Source organism: Rhinolophus sinicus, chromosome 3 (assembly GCF_057876585.1).
Source record: "Rhinolophus sinicus isolate RSI-liver-muscle chromosome 3, RSI-T2T, whole genome shotgun sequence".
NCBI lineage: Eukaryota > Metazoa > Chordata > Mammalia > Chiroptera > Rhinolophidae > Rhinolophus > Rhinolophus sinicus.
Window position 1 is genome coordinate 104630595 of NC_142503.1, and position 27279 is coordinate 104657873.

Below are 27279 nucleotides of genomic sequence, written 5' to 3' on the forward strand. Positions count from 1 at the left end.
CTTTGTATGTTGTCCTGCTCTCTCTCGTTAAGTAGGATTGATCACTTAAATTTCCAACTCCTGAGATTACTCATCTGTCCCTTCTATTCTCATTTGCTCCCAATCATCTGAAAATACTAAAATGCACTTTATCATTCCACGGTCTAGCAATACTTTGGTGTGTATTATGTTTTTGTATAATAAGGCACTTAACCTACTGTGGGGACAGAGCCCCAGAAAATAGTTTACAGGCTCTCGGCCTCACGTGGAAGGGTGCTGGCTCCGGTGGTGGATGGCCATCGGCTGTGGCTGGTTGGCTGTCGGCGGTGGCTGGTTGGCCAATTGGCTGCTAGTATAACTGCTGCGGCTACGGAGGAGAGCTGAGCAGAGCTGAAGAGAGCGGAAGAGGAGAGCCGAGGAGAGCGGAAGAGAGGAGAGAAACAGTCGAGGAGAGTGGAGGAGAGTTGGTCGGTTGGCGGAAAGGCGGATGGCAGGTCGCGCGTCCGGTGGGCCCAGCCTCCAGTGAGACCGTAGTGGTATGACTCCCCTACCTATGGCTCCGTGGGTGTTCCTTTTTGGCCTCACCATATCCTGCGTTCTTGTGTGGGGAGCGGGATCAGAGACCCTGCAGGCCGCCTCGCACGACACCTACATTCACCGATTAAAGACACACATTCACAAACTCTGCTTTACAGTTAAGGTTAAGATCACCAAGCCAACAGACATGCCAGTATCTTTGTTTACTAGTCATTTCTGGTCCTCAGATTCTTGGTATAGACCCGCCTTTCTTAAACGGTTGCTCTGTTTTCCTCCTCCCCTACTAAAGCCAAAACAAACAAACAAACAAAAAAGTCTTAGTTGCAACCCTCTTCCACTCCAGCATCTTCAGTGGCTGACCCCTGCCCAAAGATTTAATCTGAAGGATGGAGTTTGGGATGAAAGATCTTCCACAATCTGGACTTAACCTGCATTTGTAGTGCTAAATGTCAAGGCTGTCCTGCTTGTTTCGTAAGACACCAAGTCCAGACATGCATCCCACTTCCTCTTTCTCTGTCCCTTAGCTCTTGCTGCTCCTTTGGACAGACATGTTCTTGCCCTCATTTCTTCTGATAAAAGCCCACCCATCCTCTAAAGTAGGGGTTGGCAAACTACATATGGAGGCCAAATTTAGCATCTGTCTTTTTTCTGGTAAATTAAGTTTTATTGGCACATAGCCATGCCCACTCATCCATGTATCATCTACAGCTGATTTTGCAGTAAGGCCGCAAAGTAGATACAGCTGTGACCAAATGGCCTGCAAAGTCTAATATTTACTCTGTGGCCCTTTCCCCCCAGAAGGTGGCCAACGTTTGCACTGAAAGCCCAGTTTAAACACCATCTCCCCCGTTCCTCCTCAGATTATCCCGTTAGAAGTAATTTCTCCATCCTTTGCACTCCCATAGTGCTGGATCTCTTATCAACAATGTCATGCAGGGTCTCAGCTCCTGCTCCCCACACAAGAATGCAGAATATGGTGAGACCAAAAAGGAACACCCACGGAGCCAAAGATAGGGGAGTCACACCACTATAGTCTCACTGGCGGCTGGGTTGGAGACACAGGAAGCAGGAGCCACACGACGCGCAACCTGCTGTCAGCTTCTCTGCCAACCAACCCACCCCCTAGCACAGCCACAGCAGTTATATTAGTGGCTAATGGCTAACTGGTAACAGCTGATGTCCATCTAATAACCGAGCCAGCACCTTTCCACATGAGGCTGAGAGCCTGGAAGCTGCTCTCTGGGACTCTGTCCCCACAAACGGCTTCTCAAATGGATTGTAAATGCTTTTTGCAGCAGGGACCATGTATTGTTCAATTTCAGGTCTCTACAATGCACTGCAAACAGTAGGTGCTTATCGGTATTCATTGAAATGTTTAATTATTTTTGTATGAATATCAAGTCAGATGAAGAGCAGTGTTTCACTTAATCAGATTATATAACTACTACATAAAGGGAGAAATAAATACTGATCAAGGAGACAAATTCTGCCCCCAAAGCATAGTAAATATAAGTGTGACAGTCAGGCCACAAAGAATTGGAGGAATAGGACTATGTGAAAGTATATTTTCTGAGTAAGGACATGTATATCAACTCGATTCAGACAGAAGGAGTGGACCTTTCCTATATTGACATTTATATGACCTCTAATTCAAGGAATAGTACTTAGCTTGGCGAAAGGGCAGAGGAGAATTGGGAGATGCCCAGAGTTCTTCTAAGAGCTCTTAGTGCTTGGCTAAAACAGCTGAAGAAGAGCTAATAGAGGCAGCCCATAGTCAGAAGGCTTGAAAGGAGGCTTATCTTCAAATCTCACCCCTTCAGGGATTTATTAGCAAGAATTAAAGTTTCAGAAGAAGAGTAGGATCTGACTGGAGTTCTGCTTAATGAGAGAAGGAAAAGGGTCCTCGATTTGTCCTGCGGGAAGGTGAGACCAGGAGAGGAAGGTGATGCTCCTAGAAGGCAGATTTCCAATTTCTGAAGCTATAACCCTGGAGAGAAAGTGAGGGACATTCCAGAAGACAGCAATGACCTTGCAGAAGCAAAGGGTGGGCGGCCCCTGCTGCTGGTTAAGAAAACCTTGATGTTATTGTTTTCTCAGCTATCACTTCTCTTTCGCGAAGTCAGCCATGTTTACTCAATGTTGTTTAAACCTTAGGTACTCCTTCTTGAGGCTTAACTTGTATTAATTCCTTCATTGGGAGCTCAGTGATCTAGCACGTTGCAAAGCCTGACCTTGACTCAAAGAGGGAAGGTTTTGAGGCATTTGCAAATGGCTTAGGGGATGGACGGATGTGGGATAGCATTACCCACGCTGCACTCACAGGTAACAGGTTCTGAGCATTCACTCTAATCCACGCAGGAGATCTGGGAGCGATTAGCAGCCCTGCTCTAGATGCTGTCTGGAGGTGCTGCCGCCCAGCACGAGCTGGGAGAAAATGTTACTCTGTCTGCAGGGACAGGGCTGTCAAACCACTCCCATCGAAATCTATGATCCCGACTTGAGCTCAACAGCTGTTTCCTGAATTTGAGCAAAGCATCCCATCAGGTGGAGGAAAGCAGGTGTGGACACTTTACTTATGTCTGAAACAGGCGATGCAATCAAAAGTAAAAACAAATCGCAGCTTAGCTATCTCCCACAAAACCAAAGGCAAATCCAAGTGCAAACAGGCACACCTAGTCTTACATTTCCGGGCAATGGGGAGCTAAGTAAAAAGCAGGGCTCACTTCGGTCCAGCAGATGTGAAATCTTTTAAGGCAGAGTGACAGTGAAAGTGAAAAGAGAGCCCACGCAAACAACTGGAAGGACATCAGAGCTTTCCTGAATCAAAGGGAAGCGCTCTGTCAGACACTAGGGGAGAAGAAAGTCCTAATGCAAAGTTCGGTCCAGGAGCATGAAAACAAACAACGGCTTCTTCCCAGAGCTCACAGGCGCCTTGGCAGGGGACCTTTGTTTTGTGAAGATTTGGTTTTGATAGGAATCATAAAAGTTAGTGGCTGAAGAAAAGGTGAGAACTGAGTCCAACTAACAAACCAGCTGCTTGGTGATCACCTTCTCTCCTGTGATCAGGGCCCTGCAGCCAGGAGTCAGGACGGCGCCCTGAGGTGTGTGTTTGTGGTTAGACCATCTCCCGAGGCTGCCACTACCTGCAGCAGGTATCGGAGGAGGTCACAAAGCCCATCTCGGCATTCTGTCCTGCGGTTCACAAGCAGACCACTGGTACTGTCCTATCATCTGCTTAAATACTTGTAAAAACACGACTGACGTGTTAGCAAGGATGTGGAGAAACTGGAACCCCCAGTGTTGCTGGTGGATATAGGAAAAGTTTGGCGGTTCCTCAGAAAGTCAAACACAGAATGACTGTATGACCCAGCGATTCCACTCCTACGTATGTACCCAAGTAAACTGAGAGTAAGGACTCAAACAGATACCTGTATAGCAGCGTTATTCACAACAGCCAAAAGGTGGAAACAACCCAACTGTCCATGAGCAGATGAGTGGGTAACAAAATGTGGTGTATCCATAAAAAAGAATACATTTCTGACACTTGCTCCAACATGGATGAAACTTGACTGCATGGTAAGTGAAATAATCCAGAAACAAAAGGACAAGTATGATTTCACTTGCATGAGGTACATAGAATAGGCAAATTCATGAGACAGAAAGTAGAACAGAGGTCACCAGGGGTTTGGGATCGGGGAAATGGGTAATTACTGTTCATTAGTTATAACTTTGGGGTGATGGAAAAGTTCTGGAAATAGATAGTGGTGATAGTTGTACAGCATCATGAGTGTACTTAATGCCACTGAGTTTTATATTTAAAATCATTAAAATAAGAAATTTAATGATATTTACTGGGGGTGCCAAAACAATGTATACAAGTGGACACTTTGGTCAGCGTTGCTCAAGCAGTAGTTCACCGTAATCAGAAGTGTCTGGACGCTGATGGTAACCACTTTGAGCACCTTTTGTAATTACAGAGGTCAAACTTAACTTGTATTCATCTTTTGTTATTGCTATATATTGAGTATTACAATTTTAATATAGTTTTCCTTTCTTAAAATGTGTATACATTGTTTCATTTCTCCAAAATGTTCTGCTCTTTTTAAGAGCTGGATGTTCTTTTAGATGCTAGTTTCAGAAGAACTCTGCTGAGGCAGATGGCGTAAGTCTAGTGACTAAACTGTTAACTATGGCAACCTAGTCCAAGGATTCGCCAGGGGAGGGTAGGCCAAACGATTTAAATCAAGTTTGAGGTAATAGTGGGGGCAGGGATGGAACAGTGTGAAGGGGACAAAAGGCTATAAGGAGTGAGGGCATATCTTTCTTCTAATGGTGGGGGGAGGCAGGAGGCCCAGGTTCTCCCCCAACCCCCACCCTCCAGCCACATTTCATTTGCCAATGACCAGGGGCACATACATAGAATGTAAGTCATGAGGAAGGGCTGTGCCTGGATTTGGCTCCTGACTCAGCCCCTCACAAATTGTTCACCTTAGCGGGTCCCTCAGCCAAGCTGGGGGCAGTGTCGTCAGCTAACAGTGCAGATACAAGCACCCCGCCCCTCCCACTGTGCGAGCTCAGGGACTATTACATGAAGGAGGCAGACGGGGATTCCGACAGTCTGCGAGCGACATATGTGATCAAGGTGTTTAAGCTTTGCCCCACACGGGCTTCACAACACTGTGTCACCTCAGGAGAGCCGGGCCTGTCTAGATGTCTGTATGTCTGCTTCTCAGCATAGGTGCGGGCACGTGGAGGGTACTCGAGAGAAGGAATGTAAAACAGGAATGTTTGTCTTCCAGGAGGGCCTAGACTAACTGGCGGGATCAGACATCTAAATAGATAAATTGCAATAAAACATGGTAAGTGCCAAACCGCAGATAAGGTCAAAGTCCCATGGGGAGTCCAAAGGAAAACTCTTACTCTCTTTGCTTTTCCTTTTCTCCATCTGTCTTTTATGCTCCTGCCATATATTAAGAAAGCAAGCAAGGGTCTGAATTCCAGAAAAGCAGGTACTTCTGTGCTGGGGCTGCAACCCAGGGGACCACCGCCAAACAGATTGAGTGAAATATTGAAAGTCAACTGAAGGAGGGGGCTTGGCTTGGAAAGTAAGAATTCAGAGGGAGCTGATAAGTGCAAACGTAATGGTGGATAAAACAGTCATTCCCATAGCACCTTAGACATTTATTATTATTAAGACATCATTCTGAAATAAGTGACTCGTGAAACTTTAGCACCAAAAAGCATCTTAGTGATTACACAGGCCAGGGTTTCTCATTGTACATTACTGACATTTGGGGCTGGATAATTCTTTGTCGTGGGGCTCTCCTGTGCATTGTAGGGCGCTCAGCAGCATCCCTGACCTTTCTTCACCAGATGTCAGGAGCAACCCCTGTCCTAGTTGTAACAATCGAAGACGTCTCCAGATAGTGCCACATGTATGGGGAGGGGGGAATAGCCCTGAATTGAGACCCTCTGTATAAGGAAATGGTCCTGTATCCTGTAAGAACATTGGAATGACCTAGGGAGCTCAAACAAATCCCGATACCCAATCTTGCCCCAGACCGATTAAATCCACAGGGGGGAGCCAGGCATTGGCATATTTCAAATAGGCCTCAAATACCATGCCTCCTGTGATTCTGGTGTGCAGCCAGGGTGAGAACCCCTGACCTAGGGAGACCAGGAAACTAACAGTTATTGAGTGCATCTAAGGTGCTAGGTATTTTACATACATCTCTCGTTTAAAGTCAGCAGCTCCATGAAATTGCAATGGTTTTCCTACTTTACCTACGAGGAAACTGAATCTCAGAAATGTTGAGAGACTTGTCCGAGACCATCCCAGACAGAAATGGCAGTTCTGCAGAGGGCAGTCTCCATAGGCAGTGCTGGACGGTACATGGAAGACAAGGCCAGGCAAGCACTGGAGGCCAGGCAGTAGCGGGGGCAGAGGAATGCTGCTCAGAGCACTGGCTGCAGCTGGGGGGGAATGGGTAGACACGTGATTGTAAATTTATACCCTAAAGAAACCATTTTCTGATTAGAATGAGTCGGCACAGGGGAGACACTAAACTGACCTGTCCACTGTGAGTCTCTTTTTGTTCTCCTGGGAAGAAGGAACTACTCCAAGAGAGACAGTGGGGTGCAGAAGCCATGAGGACACACAACCAGAGCAACTGAGTTCAATTAGGTGGGCTTTTGAAGTCTGAGAAGAAAGGTGCAACATTTCACACTGAAGTCTGCATCATCCGGGAGGCTTCTGGCAGTGGGATGGAAGAGAAGGCTATATTTGTATTTCGCCAGTACAAGGAAAACTAGAGCTTTGTTAAGCAGTCATTCATAAATATTGGAGCCTTGGGGTAAGGGAGGGAAAATATGTATTAAAGTCTTGTCATGCTAGAGGCTTCATGTTTATAATTCTATTGAATCCTTGCATACCCCTAAGAGCCAGTGGTTTTGATTCTACTCCCTGTCTGCCCCTGGCCCATGCACACTCACAGGAAACATGTCTGAGAGCCAACTGCCTGCGTGCTGGGGTCTGCTCCATGTGAAGGAATGGCCTGTTGCAGAATCAGATGTAGGGAACTGTCCTAGCCTGTCCGGGCTGTTACAACAAAATACCACAGACTAGGTGGCTTGTAAACAATAGACATTTATTTCTCACAGTTCTGGGGGCTGGGACGTACAGTAAGTCCTCACTCAATGTCGTTGATAGGTTCTGAGACTTTAAGTGAAATGACACATAACAAAACCAATTTTACCATAGGTTAATTGATATAAAGAAGCGTTAAGTTCTTACGGCATCTCATCAACGTTATAACAAGGTGATGTTGAATGAAACAATGCTGAATGAAAAGACATTATTTGAGGACGTGCTGTACAAGATAAAGGTGCCAGCAGATTCTGTGTCTGGTGAGAGCCCGCTTCCCAGAAAGCTGTCTTTTCCTTGTAACCTGACATGGCAGAAGGGACCTCTTTTATCAGGGCACTAATCTCATTCATGAAGGCTCAGCTCTCATGACCTAATCACCTCCCAAAGGCCCCACCTCCTAATACCACCATCTTGGGGGGTAGGATTTCAACATATGAATTTGGGGGGTGGGTATAAACAGTCAGTCCATTGCAATAACTGGAGGAAACCCACTTAATGTACCTATAATAAATAAACATCAACTGCATAAATATAAATTGACAACTAAGGATAATTAGCCATTGGGGACAAAACAAAAGCAAGAGCATGTTCTAATAAAAACCCTTAAAATCTAGTTACAGAAAGAAAATTCCTTACTTTGATAAAAAGTATCTACCAGAAACTTCAGCAAACATCTATTAGAAGCGTTCTCATTGTCAGAAACAGGCTAAGGACGCTCACGATCACTATGGTGATTCCAAAACGTTTAGAGGTCGAGCCTCTGCATACAAGACAAGAAAGAAGTAAGAGTGAGAAGACTGCAAAGGAAGAGGACATTATTATTATCTATAGATCACAAGATTTTTCCATCTAGAAAATCCATATCAAATAACTGAAAAACTAGTAGGATGGTTAAAAGAGTCTAGTAAGGTACAAAATAAATATATAAAATAAACTGACAACATACACCAGTGTGACTAATTGGAAATATAATGGAAATAAAGATCTTATACCATACTAGCAAAAGCTGTAAAATACCTAGGAATAAACCTAATAAAACATATGTAAAGTCTAGATAGAGAAATATTGTTAAACAACATAAAGTGAGGACATATACTATGCTCCTAAATCAAAAGAGTCAATATTGTGAAGACAATTTTTCCTCTTCAAATTAATCCATAAGTTTATTGCAATATCGATTAAAATCTCAATAGAAGTTTTACGGATTTTAAAAAGTAGGTAGAGCAAGTGTGAGAAAATTTAGGGAAAAAAAGTGTTTGGGTAGGGAATTGGCGAGGAGGCAGAGAGTTGACCTAAAAAGAATAAAACATATAAAACCACAGAAATGAAAACAATATGGTACTGAAGTAGGAAGATACAAATCGATCAGTGGACCTGAACTGAGGATCCACAGGTATATCTACATACATCTGTATTTAATATACAGTAGAGATGGTATTTCAAATCAGTGGGGGAAATTCAATAGTGTTGGGACAACTATCTATTTGGAAAAAGAAAGTTAGATCCCTAACTCACACCACACACAAATTAATTTCAAAGAGATTAAATATTTAAACATAAAATATGATTATAAAAGTAATAGAATAAAATATTAGATAATAATTTTATAACGTTGGAAGTGGGCAGGTCTTTCAAAGTAAGACAAAACATATTAGTCATATAAAAAAGATTGACAGATTTGACCAATGAAAAGAAAAAGATTAAAATTTTTCTGCACAGAGTAATAGATATCATAAGCAGAGGCAAAACACAAGAGAAAGACTAATATGCATACAAACAGAAAATGATTATTATTCATAACATATATGAGTTCTCAAAATCAGTGAGAAAAGTACAAACACAATTTCAAAATACCAAATTCATACGAGTACAAATAATGATAAAAATGAGTGGTCAGGAAAGTGCAGATAAAAACATATGCTAAAAGTGAAGTAACTTCATAATATTTAGTGTTGGTGAGGGTGTGGTGAAAAGGGTTCTTTCATGTACTTTTGGTGGGGGTATAAATTAGAACAGCTACTTTGGAGAGGAATTTTGCTTTATTTTTCAGAATTTTAAGTGTTCATGCCATTTGACCTATAAGTCCTATTTGTAGGAGTGTAGCAATATTTATATAAGTATGAAAGGACATACGTATTTGGAGAGTCATGGAAGCATTACTTGTTAGTGAGAACTAAGTTTTCTTCTCCAAGAATTTGTTGTATTTCTTCTAGAAACAACTTTTCCAGTTATTTATTTGGGTTTTCTCTTACACGTTATAGGCTTCTAAAGAATGTCTAGTGATCCTTGGTTGTCCATCCATGTTATTTTCAGTTATCCATTGATATTAGAGACAAAAGCGATGGAAAGGCTGCCTGAGAACTTTGTACATAGCGGCAGAACCTGTTAATAGGCCAAGTTCTATAGGGTGAGAGAATGGGGTGCCTGTCACTAAGGTGCTCCCTCCTCCACTTCCAGAATGAAGAGTGAGTTCTTGGAGCACCCGTACTCTCACCCACGCCCCAGTTCCCTTCTGCTTTTGGACAGGGAGGTAGATGCCAGTGTTCTGAGTGTGTGTGCTGGGGTGCCTGTTCAGCTGAAGGTTTTTTAATTATTCTCCCATTTTTCAGCTGCATTCTCCCCTCCCACTTTCCCTTGCACCCGGACTCAGGCTCCTGAAGCTCTGCATGCAGGCCGGCCCCCCTCATCACGGTCCCCTCTGCCACCTAGGCTCTGACCTCCTCTGCTCCGTTACGGAACATGCTTCTATTTGCCCTTTGTCTGCCAGAAATGTGTTTAAATCATTTAACAGATGCCCCCGTCCTGTTTTCTTGGTGGTCATAGGTCATATCCTTTGTTATTCCTTTACTATCATTTTGAGGGAATCTTGGGACGAAGGGAAGAAGAACGCATGTACTCAGGCTGCCATCTTGAACCAAAAATCTAAAGTATTATTTATAATATTAGAAAACTGGAGACAATCTAACCATCCCGAAAAACTTAAGTGGTGTTACATCCTTTGTATGGAATGTTCTACACTCACAAAATAATGAATAAACTTTATATGTATTAATATGAAAGAATATCGTGATGTTAAAATAAGAAGCAAATTGCAAAAAATGTGTGCAGTAATATGAATTTTAGAACAAATATACTTATTCGTACTTTCACAAAGGACTGGAGGATACCCACGGAACTGTGACAAGTGGTCGTTTATCTGTCTTTCCATTTGAAGGCGGTGGATCAAGCATGCGGTTGGCACGAAGGAAAAATTTCATCTTTTTGCTCTATATCATCTGTACTGTTCAAAATTTTTATAATGCACACGAAAAAAAATTTGTTTAACTAATAATAAATAAAGGTTTATTTATAGATGCAAATTATAGATGATCCATGATACCTGATATTTAAAATGCTGACCATTATTACTATTTAAAACTTTTGACATGCTTAAAAGTAAAGATATTGCCAGTTTATTTTAAAAAGATTACAGACCTTTAAAAAATCCCTTCCAAGTCTAAAGCTCATGACAGTATAGCATGTTGGCAGGTAGAACATGTCTTGTAGAATCAAGCTTTTGCTTGGTATGCTTTTATGTCTGATTTCTTAACTGTTACATAATGACATTAGTAAACCGAACAGGCTGAGCTATGCCAAACTTTTATATTTCAGCTAAAATAATTTTACATATTATTAAGGAAGAGGCAAGTAATATAAAATATCAATCATTTTAATAACATTAGATTTAAATTATTGCCAAAGAACAGGGTTCAGAATAACTCATGTCCAAAAGGAGAATACATACACATAGCCTACAACAGATACAGGGATTCCAAAGTCTTTTCCATTAAAAGAAAAAAAGATGGAGGAATCTATAAACCACCAACTATATATTGTAGCATGTGAACAAATTCAAATTGACTACTCCACTGAAAAGTAGAGCTCAATTCTATAGAATTTCATTGGTTTCCAAACTAAAGTGAGACAAACACCTTACTTCCAGAACTCTGTGCACCAAAAAATGTTATAGTTTCTCCAGCTTTGCTCAGAGAAACAGCCAGCAGCATGGAGTGCTGAGCTGGCCTGTCCCCCCACCCCCACCCAACCCCGCCCCTGACCCCGGGCCCTCGTCTGAATGGGCCAGTTCCTCTGTGAGTTACAGCAGGGCCAGGGCCAGAACTCAGCCTTCAGAATCTGAGTCTAGCCAGCCCACTTCTTGATGGCCAAACCAAATTAAACTATAAACTCAGAGTCAGGTTGAATGTGCCATCACTACTTACATATTAGCCAGTGCTTTTGGTACACACGTTTCCTTCTTCTATGTAGTTTTTCATTTTTAAATTTCAATTTTCATAGCCTAACTCTATAATTACATCTTTAGAAACTAACTCCAAATCTTTTCTGAAGCAAGCAAAATCAAGAATGTCCAGTTTTAAAAGTCAGAAGACCATGCATGTAAAAATGCTTAGAGACAAAGAGCTATCTATTCATACAGAATGACTACTATTATTAACTGAGTGAGCTAGGGTAGGTCATGTAAATACTGACGGTTTAAGAAAATGTTTTCAAATGAGCTGATTAAACCATCTTCTCCAGCACTAATAACACAAGTCCCTCTGTTTTTATAGAAATCTACTTTCTGTCTTTATCATGTTTGGAGAGTTGGGTCATTAAAAAACACGAAGTATCGGGGCAGCCCGCTGGCTCAGTTGGTTAGAGCGCAGGGCTCATAGCACCCAGGTTGCCGGTTCGATTCCCACATGAGCCAGTGAGCTGCGCCTTCCACAACTAGAGTGAAAACAACGACTTGACTTGGAGCTGAGCTGCGCCCCCCACAACTAAACTGAAAGACAACGACTTGGAGCTGATGGGCCCTGGAGAAACACACTGTTTCCCAATATTCCCCAATAAAAATTAAAAGAAAAGACAAGGAAGTATTTCACAATGAAAGTTTGAGTTGCATTACAAATAACTAAAGGTAATTCTGGAAAACAACAGGGCCACTGAACAAAATTGGTTAAAGTTGTGCATTTTTACAAAGAAATGCCACAAATTTGAACTATTCATTTCCTCTGTATTGCCTATTCTGCTGAACAAATAAATGTATGTCAAGAGCCAAACCAATTTTGTGAACCAAGTCAAATTTTTATACAAAATACAGCAGAAATGACAAGGTAAGAAAACTACAACTTTCGTCATTACCTGGAAAACAGTGGAGAAACCCATCACATATCTCTTTGAGAAAATGTTTCAATGTTTGAAAATGTGTAATATAAAAAACAGTCACTGGATAGTTCAAAAATAGCTAGATAGATCTGTGCTGTAATGACTTATACATAATCTTAAGCAATCCCATGCAGTTTAACATTAAAAATATACAGACTTCACAGAACAGGAGATTTAGCAGGATAAATTGGATAGGTAAAGAGAATGCCTGTGATGAGAAAAAGACCATCCAAAGCACTGTATACTTTAAAAGGGTGAATTTTATAGGATGTGAATTATATCTGAATGAAAAAAGGAAAAAAGAAGAAAAAGAAACAGACAGAAGCTCCTGTTCATCACCTTTGGAACCTCCCTCACTAAAGCCTGCTCTTCTGTTTCCACTCTCCCTCCTTTGCCCATGTGGCATCATGTATTATTGCCATGGACTCTGGATTCCTCATGCACCCCACTGGTCTCTGGGCATAGGAAATTGAACTTGACTTTCTAAATCCCCCTTCCATTGACTCGGGGTACTTCCATTCTCCTCTGCCTCCTCTTCATCTTTGTTAGGGGGAGATGGAATTTTGATTCCATGAAGCTTTGACTACTAACAAGCTCTCTGAGATAAAAGAAAGGGAACGAATATTTGTCAGTTGCTAATAAGTGCCAGGGGCTCTGCTGAGTCCTGAATATCTGTTATCCTATTGATTCTCGTGAATACTTATAAGGTCAAGATTCTTAGTCCATCCATCGCTGAGAGAAGTTTCTGTTCAGACATCCAGTGGACTATTCACCCAGGATATCTGTTTTATTTTCAGAAGGCACAGCTTTAAAACCCTTTGCTGAATAGGACTAATTCAAAGCAGGGAAAACTTAAAACAACACAAAGCTCATAAAAAGTGGCATTGTTTGCTGGTGTATTTCAACACATTCACACCTCAAATAATCCCTCAAGAACATTTTCCATTCTAGGAGACAGGATGTTTATGGAGATGTGATTTCCTAATAGTACAATAGAAAGGAGGACATTGTTTGCAACTAAAAATAACACACCAACCATTTACTGGGAATTCAGGCTTATGGTCACTTTGTTGGCTCCTGGGTTTGCCAGAGCAAATGCAACAAACAGCTTTCCACTTTAACTAAGGGTTTGTCTTGAATTCCCATTTGCCATTCTTTCCTCCCCCTGCCAATAAAACTAAGTGAAGCTAAGCTCGGTTGCATTTGGCTGGGGAGAGAAGGAAGAGCTATAGAACTTGGCGTTCTCGGGTCTGGAGTTATCCTCTGGGGTGAGCCTGCAACTCGAAATTTGCAAAATAAATGATCTCTCAACTGCTGCAGCCACTGACTGCTGCACAGCCAATGACAGATCAGAACTTGGTTCTGAGACCTTCTCCTGGGTGTTACCTCTTGGTAGACTACCACACTTCCCCCGCCCTTGCTGTGTGACTGTGGCACGTTACACAATCTCTCTGTGCCTGTTTCCTTATCTATAAAATGGGGAGGGGAAAATTCCTACGCCCTAGGGCTGCTGAGAACATTCAATGATCTAATAACGTGAAGCACTAAGAATAGTACCTGTGCTATTTAAGTTCCTGTTCAATAAATAATTACAATACAAAAATGACTCTTGTTCCTTAACTGACTTTAAGAAATTGCTTTCCTTATAGTATTTTGTTAACTGATTTATACGTGCTTACTTGAATTAGAAATTGGTAAACATTAATCTGTAAGACTTCAATCGCTTTGCATAAAGTGCAATCAGCCAGAAACCAAGAAGGAAGTATCAACAAAGATCTCTTTTTGCAGGAAAATGGGTTTAAAACACCCTCTCAATATTGATGATATTGCCCAGAATGATAGCTGAGGGGCTCTGCAGCTGTTCAGAAGATACCGTTTCCCCAGGAAGATGAGGTAGAAAGAAGAGAAAAATGCCCTTTGCTTTAGAACCCCACGGAGTGAGGGTCCACACAGGATCATCAAATGCCCCCGGCCACCTCAATCCCCAACAGAACAAACGACTGGCAGATCTCTTGGCTTTTCAAAGAGGCTCCCCCATCTCAGAGAAATGATTTAGCCAATTATTGAATTCATAACCATGTTTCTCTTGGAAGGAGCAAAGGCTGGTTTACACGTGTAGATATTAAACATTTACTAGCAAGTAGGGCTTTTTAAACTTTCTCTACCCAAGCTTCGCATTTCGAGGGGGAGGGGATGCTTTGGCATTCCCAGTGACACCTTCTACGCGTTGGCGGACCTCTGGGTACCACTGTGTTCATCCCACGATCCTGGAGGGATGAACCTCCTGGCTGGGACAGATGGTTTCCTCTGGAAGATCAAACTTACCCAAATAATTGTTGCTCTTGTGCATCTCGGTGATGTTGATTTTGGTGGCTCCTTGGGGGATCTCAACAACGCGATGGTAGCCCAGGCTGGTGAGGGCATGCTTAAACACGCCGGACACCACCTGGCAGCCCGTGTTGTCGCCTCCGCACACCCCGCATTTGTCCACCACTTTGTCGGAGCCCAGGTAGTCGTCACAGCCGATGCTCTGCAAAGAGGTAGAAAACAGAAGACTCTTGTAGCATCTATCAGGAACATCCGGGGAAGAAGGGGAGAGGGCCGCAGATCTACTGGTGGGGCTGGGATTGACTTCCCCCCAACCCCATTCGGCTCCTGCAGATGAGCAAGTTCATTCTTCCCTTCACGCAATAGACATTCAAGGAGCACCTTCCCTGGGGAGGGCTCGTCTTTTCTAGGCACACGTGAAATGTACATTCTAGGGGCAGAGTGGGGGCCACAGACAGTAAACAGGACAAGGAAACAAAATAGTGCCTTTGGTGGTGGTAAATGAGCAGGAGAAAAATAATGCAGGGAAATGGGATGGGGAGAGTGTGGGGATATGGACAGTGAGGTCCCACAAATCCATCCCCCTCTTGGACATGGAGAGAGGAGAGGCTGGACCTTGCAGGGATTTTTATGTGAAGAAATTCTTGGGGACCATGACAAGTGCCGCACCTAAAATTGGGCTTTATTACCAAGTCTTCTAAAGAACAGACGATATAAACATTCAACAAAGTACCCTCCAAAATAGTGTCCTCAGGCGCAGTTTCTTAGGAAGTAGATCAATTGGTTGAGATCTGGGTCCCCACTGGTCATTGTGGCCCTGAGGAGCTGAGCAGCAGGGCTTTTGCTTGGCTCCCCCAAAGCACTTTCCCAGGGCAGAAGGGTACTGGGGAAGCAGGGGCCAGAAACACCAGCACACTGGGTAATACACGTCTAATTAAGGGGCGCACACAGATTGCACAGGCAGTCTCACCAGTGTTTAAAAGAACTCTGACTTTCCCGCATTTCCTCCCCCAAAGAATCTTCCCATTACTCATTCCAAGGTGTTTTTTATTTTTGCTTCATCCCCCCCTCCCCATTCATGCTTTCGATTGAGCAATTTTATTTTGCATAAAAAATTAAACCCTGGACCAGAATGGAGCAGTCTTCAAGAAATCCTTTCCCACTTCTGGAGCTGATTCCACAGAGCTCTCAATCGTGCTTTCTGGATCCAAAACTGGGACATGTGGTACGAGCAAAGAACTCTGTCACATTTCCTCAGGCAGATGGAAGTGAGTGAATGTAGTTTGGACAATGAAATATTGGATGACAGATTTCACTGAGTTATGGGGATAGGGAATGGTACTTGAAATCAGAATGGAATTCTAAAACTTCAGACATATGTTTGCTAAATCACAGGCTTGTGTTAGTGCTTGAAACCTAAGAACAATCATCAGACCTCATCTGGGGGAGCAGGGGCGGACAAAGTGGTCAGCAAACCATTCAAAGTCCACTTTTGATTTTGTTAAACAACCCTGGGTCTGTTCATGTGGGTCCTACAGGTCAAATCCTACAGGCAGAGGCAAGTCGGAAGGCGTCCATTCTTTCCCCTCCCACTTCACGTTTGATTGACGTCTTTCTGCAGGCACTATAGGTCTGCGTGATCACTTCCATATTCCGGAGTGCACATTAGTCCATCAATAATAACTGGTCTCTCTTCACAAATAGCTTCTCTGTAAAACATTATTTCTGACAATGACAGAGCATCATCTCAATATATTCATCCATATCTAATTAGCCTCTTGAAATGTCTTGTTTGCTATTTATTTCTCCTCCCTCAAATATTTCTTGCCCCCGCCCCATGCACATTTTAGCAGAAAAATTAAAAAAAAAAGCTTTCTGTGCATGATTTCCACTGCCCCACCCTCCTTGGTTCTCCTTCGAAGCAAAAAAATAAATAAATAAATAAAAAAAATAAAAAAAATGCAACCACCCACAGAGATTTTGGAAAGTAGATCCATGTTGCCAAAGCAAGATTCTAACAGAATGAAGGAGATGGTTCTCTCACGATGGGGAAGCTGGACAGAAAAGCAGGTCAGCACTCACTCCCTGCCCTGTTTAGCAACATCTCACTCTCCTCCCTTTCCCCACCTATCGGGGCCATTCCTGCTACCCCTGGCCTCCACTTGTCCCAGATGGAGCTCATTCTTATGGGGCGCTGCAGGCAGAGGCACCAACGTGCATGCAGACGTGGCAGTAGGAATTAACCCTCTGGAGGTCAGCAGTAAGAAGGCATGTTCACAGACTGACATGCTGAAGGGTAGGGTTGCTGGGAGGGATGAAATGAGGCTGGAGCACTCGGCTGAATTTGTCAAGAATCTCATTTGCCAGGGTGAAGAATCTGAATTTTATACGACAGCATCAGCAACCACTGGACGTCTGAAGAACGGAGGGCTATGCTCAGATTTGCTTTTCTGATGGTACTTTGGGCTGTAGTGTGGGTGGGTCCTCGAGTGGCGAGAACAGGCAGTCTAATGAGTCTCTTTCTCTTGCAAACAAAAGGTAGGGAGTGAACAAGAGTTGCCAAAAATGGGACAGACATTGCCTCAATCCTCAGGCCTCAGCCCAGTTAGAATGGGGTGATCAAGGAAATTACACAGTCATGGACGGCTTCAGACAACCACAGACACAGACAAAACACCATTTTATCTTGTGAATCAGACATTATGTTAAAATGCTTTGCACAGCTCAATGGATACCCACCCTCCCACCAGATTTCCTGCACAGCACGGTCACTCTGGATGAATCTAGACGTGGGGAGAGAGGGCTGCCACAGTTTTTCCTGCTAGACGGCCGGTAACCTGGGTTTGGCGTCAGTGAAGTGTATGGCCATGCCATTGGTGCCAAGAACTAAAGGGGAGACATCCTGTCTCTTCAGGGTTCTGAGTGCCCAGGGTTCACTCAAGAGAGAAATCAGAACAAGGGGTGTGTAAACCTTCCCTGAGCGATGACACAAAGCTGATGGAGCACACTTCCAGGGTTCTAGTGCTGACCCAGGGTCCTTGAGAGACTGGGTGCCGTGGAGTTGCCAAATGCTCCATATGTACTTCCCAAAGCAGGAGGCACAACTCCACAAGGACAACAGGGCAGACAACAGGCAGTCAAGATCTTTACTTTTAGGCAATTACATATCTGACAACTGTCCCTTCTCCCACACAGGGCTGTCGTGAGGAGCAGATGATATAATAAGGGAAAACTTGGATTGCGTGTCCAGGCAGGGCGTGGCTAAAGAAGTGACTTTTGGGCCAGGACCGAATGACAAGAGGAACCAGCCATGGCAGGATCTAAACATGTAAACATGCATTTCATCACTGACGTTGTTGAATGACCACTAGGCAGGCGGGAGAGGAAAGCCCAGGCTGAATCACACTCAGGTCTTGTCTTTGGGAATTGGAGGTGAACTGGGGTGGTGAGACACGTGTATGGATACTCAGAAGCCATTGGGCAAGAGGAGCCCTGCATTCTGTGTCCTGCTGGATCAACTCTCTTTTAGAAAGTTGTTCATTAATAAGAGGGTACATAAAGTGTGGAGGATGTTGCAACGTCCCAGACTGAACTAGGGGAATGGTGATGGAGTGACGAGGACGTGAGAGGTACTTAGGAAGAAAAATGAACAGACTTTTGTGACTGATCAGCTGGGGGAGAAGAGGAAGCCTGGACCTCTGCCCTCCTCTTCTCCCCACTTCCTCCTCGTCCCATCCTCCTAAGCATTGTCGTATTTACATTGACCAAGTCTGTCCTCCAGTCCAGCTCCTCCAAACATGTATTCTTCTCATTGAATCTTAAAAACAACCTGTGAGGTTGCTGAAGACTGCAGGAAACTAAGATTTAGCAGAGAGGTTAGGTATCTGGCCCAAGGCCATGCTGCAGGCAAGAGCTGGAGCTGGGATTTGAAGCCAAAACCCAATGCTTTTAACCATTATGCAAAACCCCCCCCCAAAGGATCAGAGGTCACGCTGTGGGTTCCAGCGTTGGCAAAGGAGTGGCTGGTAGCGGTGACCTAGGTGCAGAAGAACAAGCTGAAGGCACTGTCACCATGGTCTCAGTGAGACCCTGGCCCAGAAGCGACTGCCATTCTCCTCCTCCAACGTAATGAAGCACCAACCACATCTGTCTCTCCCACATCAGCTGTTTTAACCCTATACTTTACACACAGTGAATGACTACGTATTTTAGCTCATCTTCCCATTACATTTTTTATTGTTACAAGTTTTTATTTTGAAATAGCTGAAGACTCATAAGAAGTTGCAAAAGCAGTACAGAGTTTCAGGGACCCTTTACCCAGCCTCCTCTAATGATAATATCTCACCAAAGCACAGCACATTGTCAAAACCACGTCCATGGAGCCCTGCCGTCAGGACGATGCATTAACTCAAGGGGAAACCGTATTTGGATTTTGCCACATTTTCTCGGTGTGTAGTCCTATGACATTGTATCACATATTTCTTTAAAGCAGCTGGCATTCTCCTCTAAAACATGGCCATGTCATTGATAAGGGGAGTTGATGTCATTTAATAGCAAAAGCAGTTGGCATGATGGAAAGAATGCTGGACTGGGAACCAGGAAACCTGGTGTAGCCCTGGCCCAGTCCCTGACTTGCTGTGTGATGCTGGACGGGTCACTTCCCTCGGGGGCTGGCACTGAAAGCATTTCCACCACATTCAGATCTCATAGGAGACAGTGCCCGGGGATGGATCTGGCCTGAATTCTGGTTTATGTATCATCAGGAGGCTGGTCATTTGGTTTCTGGTGGGGATGACCATAGTGCTGGCCTGTCTCCAAACTCAGGAGCACTGCCCAAGGGTCATCAGTGGGAGCTTCAGTGGCACTAGCATCTGCTGGACCTGGGTCACATGCTGGCTCTCCCACTTGGGAGGTCGGTACTTTGGACATGTGAATTAGCCGCTCAGAGCTGAGCTGCGAGCTGTGGTTTCTTTATCTGCGGCTGGGGATGGTACCAGGTCTACCTGAGGGCACTGTTGGGGGGCTCAGATGAGGTAAGCACGAAAGGCGCTTACTTAGCAGCAGGCTCTAATAGGGTGACTTCTCAGAAAATGCTGTTCTTATTTTTGTTTTTGCTTTTGTATCATTGTCTTTATATATTGGTTTCATCTGGAATCTATCCACGTCTAAGTAAATCCCATCATCACATAACCACTTGGACGGTATTTCTCTAACACTTTCTATTACTTCTCAGTCACAGATTCTGTCTTCTTCATTTGGAGAAATGTAGAAAAGTCTGAAGAGCTAAGAAAAGGCCAAGGTTTGCCACAAGGGTCAGACACCTTCTACAGCCCCTCATCCTTACCGCTCCAACAGCATCTGGTGGAAAAGAACGTTTGCTCCCTGCTTTACCTTATTTCATGGTTTGTTTTGCTCACCGTGTTCTGCAGTTCAAAAGAGAGATTTCTTGCTGTTACACAGGCGATTGAAAAACTATCAGATATCCTTAGTATCCTTCCAGTGATTTTTGTAACATGGTGTAGGAAAATTTTACATATCGCAAGCCATCCCAAGAGAAATTGCTCAAGAATTGCCCTCCAATTGTGTGCCAAAATTAACCTAAATGAAATTTCCTGAGGGAAATGAGCAATCTGGATGACATGTTTGGTGGTGAATTTCACAGGCAGGAGGCGTTGGTCCATCAGGGTGGGTAGGTAGGCCGGTGCCAGGCGTGCAGATAGTGGAGCTTCTGATTCTCTGATGGGAAGCAGATGTGTCTGTGTGTGCTCAGTAAACACACCAGAGAGTTGGCTAGTTGGTAACAGCTGGTTGGCTAGATGGTAACAACAGGTAAAACAACGTGCCTTAATCATGCTGTCACAATAGTATGGGAGAATGTTATTATTAAAATGATTAGTAACTAACATCAATTTACACTGAGCTAATTTGTGGAAATGCATATGGATGCCAAAACTTTTATTCATGACATTCTGTTGAAAGAAATCCTCTGCATATGATAAATATCTCCCTCTTATTACTGTTAGGAATGTAGATCAATACCACCTTCCTGGAAAGCAATTTAGCAATATATACTGTTTGACCCACTAATCCTTCTTCTAGGAATTTATCTAAGGAAATTATAAGAAACGAGGCCAACAATTTCTGTATGGGGCTCTTCACGGTATTATTATTAATAAAGAAATTGGAAACATCTTAAATGTGCAACATAGGGAAACAGTTAAACATATAGGAATTCTCTGCAAAAAACTGGATGGATCGTTTTCCAGTCATTCTCATGAAAACCTTCTGGTGTTGTGCCTGCATGATTGACCACTGCTCCCTGAGGCAACCCCTACTATGTGTCAATATGCTGTTAGGCGGGGAGACATGAAGGCAAAACAAACATGGTTTCTACTTAGGGTTTAAATCAGGGGTCGGCAACCTACAGCCCACAGGCCAAACCTGACCTACTACTTGTCTTTGTAAATAAAGATTTATTGGAACACAAACAGGCCCATTTATTTACTTACTGTCTAGGCCTGCTCTTGTGTTACAACACAGGGTGGAGTAATTGTGACAGAGTGTCATGCAGGGTGTTATGTGGGGTCTCTGGTCCCGCTCCCCACATAAGAATGCAGGACATGGTGAGGCCCAAAAGGAACACCCACGAAGCCACAGATAGGGGAGTCATACCACTATATCCTCCTTGGTGGCTGGGTTAGAGACACAGGAAATAGGAGCAACGCAATCTGCAATCTGCTGTCCATTTCTCTGCCTGCCAACCAACCAACCAACCAACCAACCAACCAACCAACCAACCAACCAACCAACACGTCATGGCAGTTATATCAATAGCCAATGGCTAACTGGTTATAGCTGATGACCAACCAGTCACAGCTGACGGCCATCTACTACCTGAGCCAGCACCTTTCCACGTGAGGCCGAGAGCCTGGAAACTGCTCTCTGGGACTCTGTCCCCACACTGAGATAGTATGGCCCACAAAGCTGAGAATATTTATGATTTAGCACTTTACAGGAACGAATGCCACCGCCCTGGTCTAAACTGAAAGGCAGACACAATTCTACCCTTCCACGCGATGTGTAAATGTCGAACGGCAGATGTGCTGAGCCCTGTGCAGCTACGACTAAGGCTCCAGGTGACGCTTCCAAAGTCACACCTGCTTGTCCTCATCCTGTACACAGACGTCCAGTTTGTTTGTCCTAATGTGTCTCAACTGTCGGACAGAAGGCAAGGAGCTGTCATCTGCTACCATAGTAGTCTTCAATTTTTTTTTTTTTAAGCAGGAACAAAACCAATCATTTCAAACAAAACGTCATGTAGAAACATAGGACTCCAAGATATAAAATGAGAAAAGCAGGACTGCTCTGGTTGAGGAGCGGTTGGTGGGGTGTGGAAGCCCGGGGTCTCCCCCTCCCGCACCCCAACCCTCTCTCGTCCTCATGGCCAGGGATTCTCAACCCTGTCTCAAGTGATATTCTGGACCAGACAGTTCTTTGCTGTGGAGGCTACTTGTGCATTGGAGGACGGTTGGCTTTTACTCACTAGATGCCAGTAGCACCCCTGTCCCTCAGTATGACAAACAAAAATGTCTTCAGATATTGCCACATGTCCCCTGCAGGAACAAAATCACCCTCAGCTGAGAATCACTGCTCTAATTAATCTAAAGCTCATGGGACACCCAGGGGTACACGACAGGTCCCCCAGAAGCTTTAAAAACAACGGCAATTCCACAGAAGTGCAGAAACAGTACTTGGTAGATGTCAGAGAAGGATACTCAACGAGCCAAGGATACTCAATTATCCAGCTTTAACATGATTTCCGCACTGCCATGGGGCTAACCAGTAGTCTTCTAGAGTTCTTTAAGCTTGCCTTTTGGCTTAACCAGTATGAGCAGGATTAGGTACTGGAAAGAGCACAGTGCCAGCATACAGCAGAAAGAGTGTTTTGAATGAAAGAACAGCTAATTGAGGACTCCAGAGATCAAAGTCACAGGACCAATTTGCTTCTCGAACTGGATCATCTCTCTGGTGCTAAGCTGTTTCTTAGAAAAAGAGCTGAAGCCCTGATGTGAAGGCTCCCACCACGTCTGAAGTCAGATGAATCTGCTTTATGTGGACACAATTAAATTGCAGGCAGGAATCAATGGGAAACAAACTGACAATGTCATTCATTTGAAGGGAAGAAGTGGTCCAAAGGTATTTTGGCTTCTTTAATGATGGCAATTGTGAAACTAGTGATCTGGTTTTAATCAAACTGGTTGTCGCTTTTCAGTACCTCATCCTATTTCATTAGAGAACAGCACCTTACCAAGTGACTCAACTAGAAGAAAATGTTGGCGTTCTTATAGGATATAATTGAGAAGAATCAACTGCAGTGAGGTTTACAAATCTAAAGAAAGGAGCCCTGAGAGGAAAGCTTTCACATGCTGTAGGAGAATTACCCCCACCTCTGCCCCACGCTGAGGTTGTCTTTCCTGGGAGAGAGGGGTTTTCCAAACTCTAAAATTCCAGTGCGTCATTTTCATGATCTTCCTCTCGGATGCACTGAAATTGGGGCTGGGGGCATGGAATGAATTACAAGAATGACAAATGCTCTATCATGAAAGTAAGGTACGCATCTTTTTGTATTGAATAGTAGAAACCCATGGACTTCTTAATGTGTAGGGTTGTACGGTGAATTCTCTGTTTAAAATATCTGATCAGATACTATCACAACTCTGTGGGGCCCCAGGAGGGGCCGGCACCCTATGGGATGGGTTTGACAGAGGCTGTGGGTTTGAGTTGCTAAGGGGTCAGGGCTAGGATCAGAGATACTGTCTACACTGGCAAAGTTCTGGAAGCCATACTACCAGCAAAACAGCACTGGGTTGATGAACTCTGCTCCAGGGTGGAGGCTGCTTACACACTGGCCCGACCGAGCGACACAGCCTCCTGGGCACAGACACCCGTGTCCACAGGTGTGGGTCACAACCAGAGGCTCTCAGAGGACTGGAGGTGAATCGAGCCACTGGAAGGTAATGATGGAGACCCATGCGTGTGTCTTTGTCATTTCCTTGACATACAGCCTATCTCCAAACGTGCCTGTTTGCATTTTACTCCACAAGATGGCACCTACAAGCCTTCCCAGAAGAATACTCACCTAAGCAATTCGTTTAGGGACAGGAAACATTGGTAAAATAATTACAGGAATGACAGCTGAGAAAAACAAGAAGGGTGGACTCAGTAACTCAGGCCGACTGCTTTTATTGTGCTCCTATGTGCACGCTTCTGCCAGGTTGTTAAGATACGGTGTTAAGATATGACTTTCATGTCTCAAAATGTTTTTGTGGAGCATTTAAAAATGTGGGAGGAATATTCAGGCCTTTTTTCCGAGAATGGTCAGGAAAATGCTTAAAAACCTGTGTACATGAATTAAACTTTGAGGGTTACATGGCTTTTTAGATGTCACAGGGTAATCTTCAGGGACTGCTGAGAAGATTGGCTTGGTGGGTGGGGGGAGATGATGAAAGAAAAGGCTCGAATCCCAAGACTCTTGACTGGGGGAATGGCAAACTGAAATGCTGGTTTGGGAAGATGCTTGGTTAGCACAGGCAATGGATTGGAGGTGGAAGAGACTGGAGGTCCAGATGCACACAGACAACTGCACTGAGATGGGGACAGAAGGATGGGGCTCTGGACCAGAGATGGAATTAGAATGGGGGGCAGGGGCACCAAGTTTATGCTGAAGGAATGGCCAATGGACTGAAGAAGGGCGGTCTAGGGAAGGTGAAGTAAGGACGACTTTGAGGTCTGGGAACCTAGAACAGGAGCCTGTTTCAGGCAGAAGCTTTGCTGCAGGCCAGGCTTTTAACGGAGTCATCTTAGAGTGAGGGTCCGAGTGGGGATCTTGTCAATCACTAATTTATTCACTGAACTCAGTCATATTAATTCCCTCTCTCCTTCTCCCACTGGAACTTTCCTATAGCACCCTCAACATTTTTATTTTAGCATTTTGGATGAGAATCTTTCCAAAGTGTATTTTATCCTCCTTTGCTTTTTTTTGTCATTTAAAATAAAAAATAATAAGCCTTATTTGATCTTGTCTAGCTACGTGTTACTCAGTGTTGTCCATGAACCAGCAGCACACAAGGTCTGACAATTAAGTTCATGAACTTTGTTGCAACGATGCTGCTGACCTTTTCTGATATCAGAGGGATTATTCATCATGAATTTGTACCAACTGGACACACAGGTAACCAAGTTTACTATTTGAAAGTGCTGAAAAGGCTGCGTGAAAAAGTTAGGTGACCTGAACTTTTTGCCAACAATTCATGGCTCTTGCATCATGACAATGTACCAGCTCACAGGGCACTGTCTGGGAGGGAGTTTTTAGCCAGTAAACAAATAACTATATTGGAACACCTTCCCTACTCACCTGATCTGGCCCCCAGTGACTTCTTCCTTTACACAAAGATAAAGGAAATATTGAAAGGAAGACATTTTGATGACATTCAGGACATCAAGGGTAATACGATGACAGCTCTGATGGTCATTCTAGAAAAAGAGTTCTAAAATCTCCTTGAAGGGTGGACTAGGTGTTGGCATCGGTGCATAACTTCCCAAGGGCAGTACTTTGAAGGTGACTGTAATGATATTTGGCAATAAGGTATGCAGCATTTTTTTCTAGGATGAGTTCGCAAACTTAATTGTAGGACCTTCATAGGCATCAGCTTAGAGCCTATTAGAAATCTTGGGAATTTGGGGCTCAAGATGGTGGATTAGGTAAATGCTATACATACTGCATCCCTGGATCACACCAAAATTACAAATTAATTATAGAACAATCAACCTCAAGAATTATCTGAAGTCTAGCTGAACAGGACCCCTATAACCAAGGATATAAAGAAGAGGCCACCCCAAGCCCACAGATAATGGTTAAATACTGGGAGGGACCCTCCATGGCAGAGGTCCCTCTTGAAGAGGGAGGGGTCTCAGCCCCATGCCAGGCTCCCAAGCCTGGGATCCTGTGCCAGGAAGAGGAGTTACCACCGCCTCTGGCAGTGAAAATCAGAGAGGACTCTGTCTGTCTGACTGGGTGGGGTGGAGGGGAGCTGGAAACCCAGATCTCCTCTTGTAGAGCCCACACAAAGACTGACTTGCTTGTGTGTACTTGCCTGGTCTCTGCTGGAGGGGCAGCAACTCGGGAGGCCCAGGGATGTACAAGGAATGACTGACTTGTGTGGCTTTGGGGTCAAGAGCTGGAGGGACAGGAGCCATTGTGGTCCCTGTGTGGAGCCTGACACATGTGTGGCCTACAGGTGGGTGCTATCTTTTCAGTGTTGAGCCCTCCCCCAAAGGGCCAAGTCTTGGACTGCATTGGTCTGGTGGAATCCGAGCATGTGTGCCACCTTTGTGAAGCCCTGGGTCCCTGCCCCTCACACAGATGGTGCTACATCGCGCAGGACACTCTTGACTGCTGGGCTGCTGGCCCCACCCCACAGGCTGTAGAAGCTCTTCTGCAGTGATGGACAGCCCAGGAAACATTTGCTGGTGGGGGATAACTCAAGACATGTGCCCCAGCATCTCTTGGGCAGCTCTTGGGAAACTGCAGGCCTGAGACGGGTGGTGGCTAGTCGTGGTGTTCTCGGGGCATTTTTGCTGGATGGCTGTGTGCCCAGCACTGGTGTAGGAACCGAGACTGCATTGGTTTTGTAGAAACCACTGACCATATTCCTTAATTCACTGGAACTCCACCCCATCCACATAGAACTTCATTGCAAGGGGCACTCTGGGCATCTGGGTAGCTGGCCATGGCCTACAAGCTGTGGAGGCCTTTTGTAGCAGTGGACAGCTTGCAACAGCCCGGAGATATTTTGGTGGTAGACAGTGACCCAAAACCTGCACTGCAGCCACTCTTGGAAAGCTCTTGGGGATTTGTGAGCCTGAGGCAAGTAGTGGCTGACTGCAGTGTCTAAGGGTGTTTTACAAAGTGGTCACAGGCCAGGCACTCTCTGAGATGAGCAGTAGCTGGCTGCAGTGTTCTTGGGACACTGTGCAAAGTGGTCAGAGGCCAGGCACTGGTGTGAGAACTGAATCTACATTAACTTTATAAAAACCACTGACCATGTCTCATGACTCCCTGGGACTCTGCCCCACCCAGCTAATGATGGATCGCCGAGGACACTCTTAACACAAGATCAACCAGGCCAGCCCACTCACTTAAGGAGGCTCTTTCAACAGCTGTACAAGCAGCTGGCATGTGGCAATAGGCCTAGGGGTCCCAGGGCCTTTTTCTAATCTTCCCCGGGCCCACAACTGGTGGCAGCCAGCCTTGGTTCACAGTGAGGCCACCCCCACATGCCACCAGGTCCAGCATGAGCAGTAGCTAATCAAACACATATAGCTTTGTGGCTCCTACCAGGTATCCACAGGCCATTCACAGGCAAAGCTGAAATTGGCCTGCATGGAGGCCCCTCCCAAGAGACATCAGAAACAACACACCCAGAAGCCAGCTTCAGACCACACCAGAGCACTACCTGGTTAGCCCCACAGTGGCACACCTAAAGGGGGGGGGTCTCAACAGGCACAAGAGCCTGTGGGGGTAA

The 27279-nt window shown here is 44.5% G+C and overlaps 1 protein-coding gene across 2 annotated transcripts in view; it reads right to left on the minus strand.

Moving 5' to 3' along the window:
- Positions 1-27279, minus strand: part of THSD4 (thrombospondin type 1 domain containing 4) — a 583467-nt gene that overhangs the window by 96538 nt on the left and 459650 nt on the right. For both annotated transcript variants that reach the window (XM_074328210.2, XM_019736037.3), the window contains one exon: positions 14693-14897. In XM_074328210.2, coding sequence (XP_074184311.2) covers positions 14693-14897 — 205 coding nt within the window. The remainder of the gene's footprint in view (positions 1-14692; positions 14898-27279) is intronic.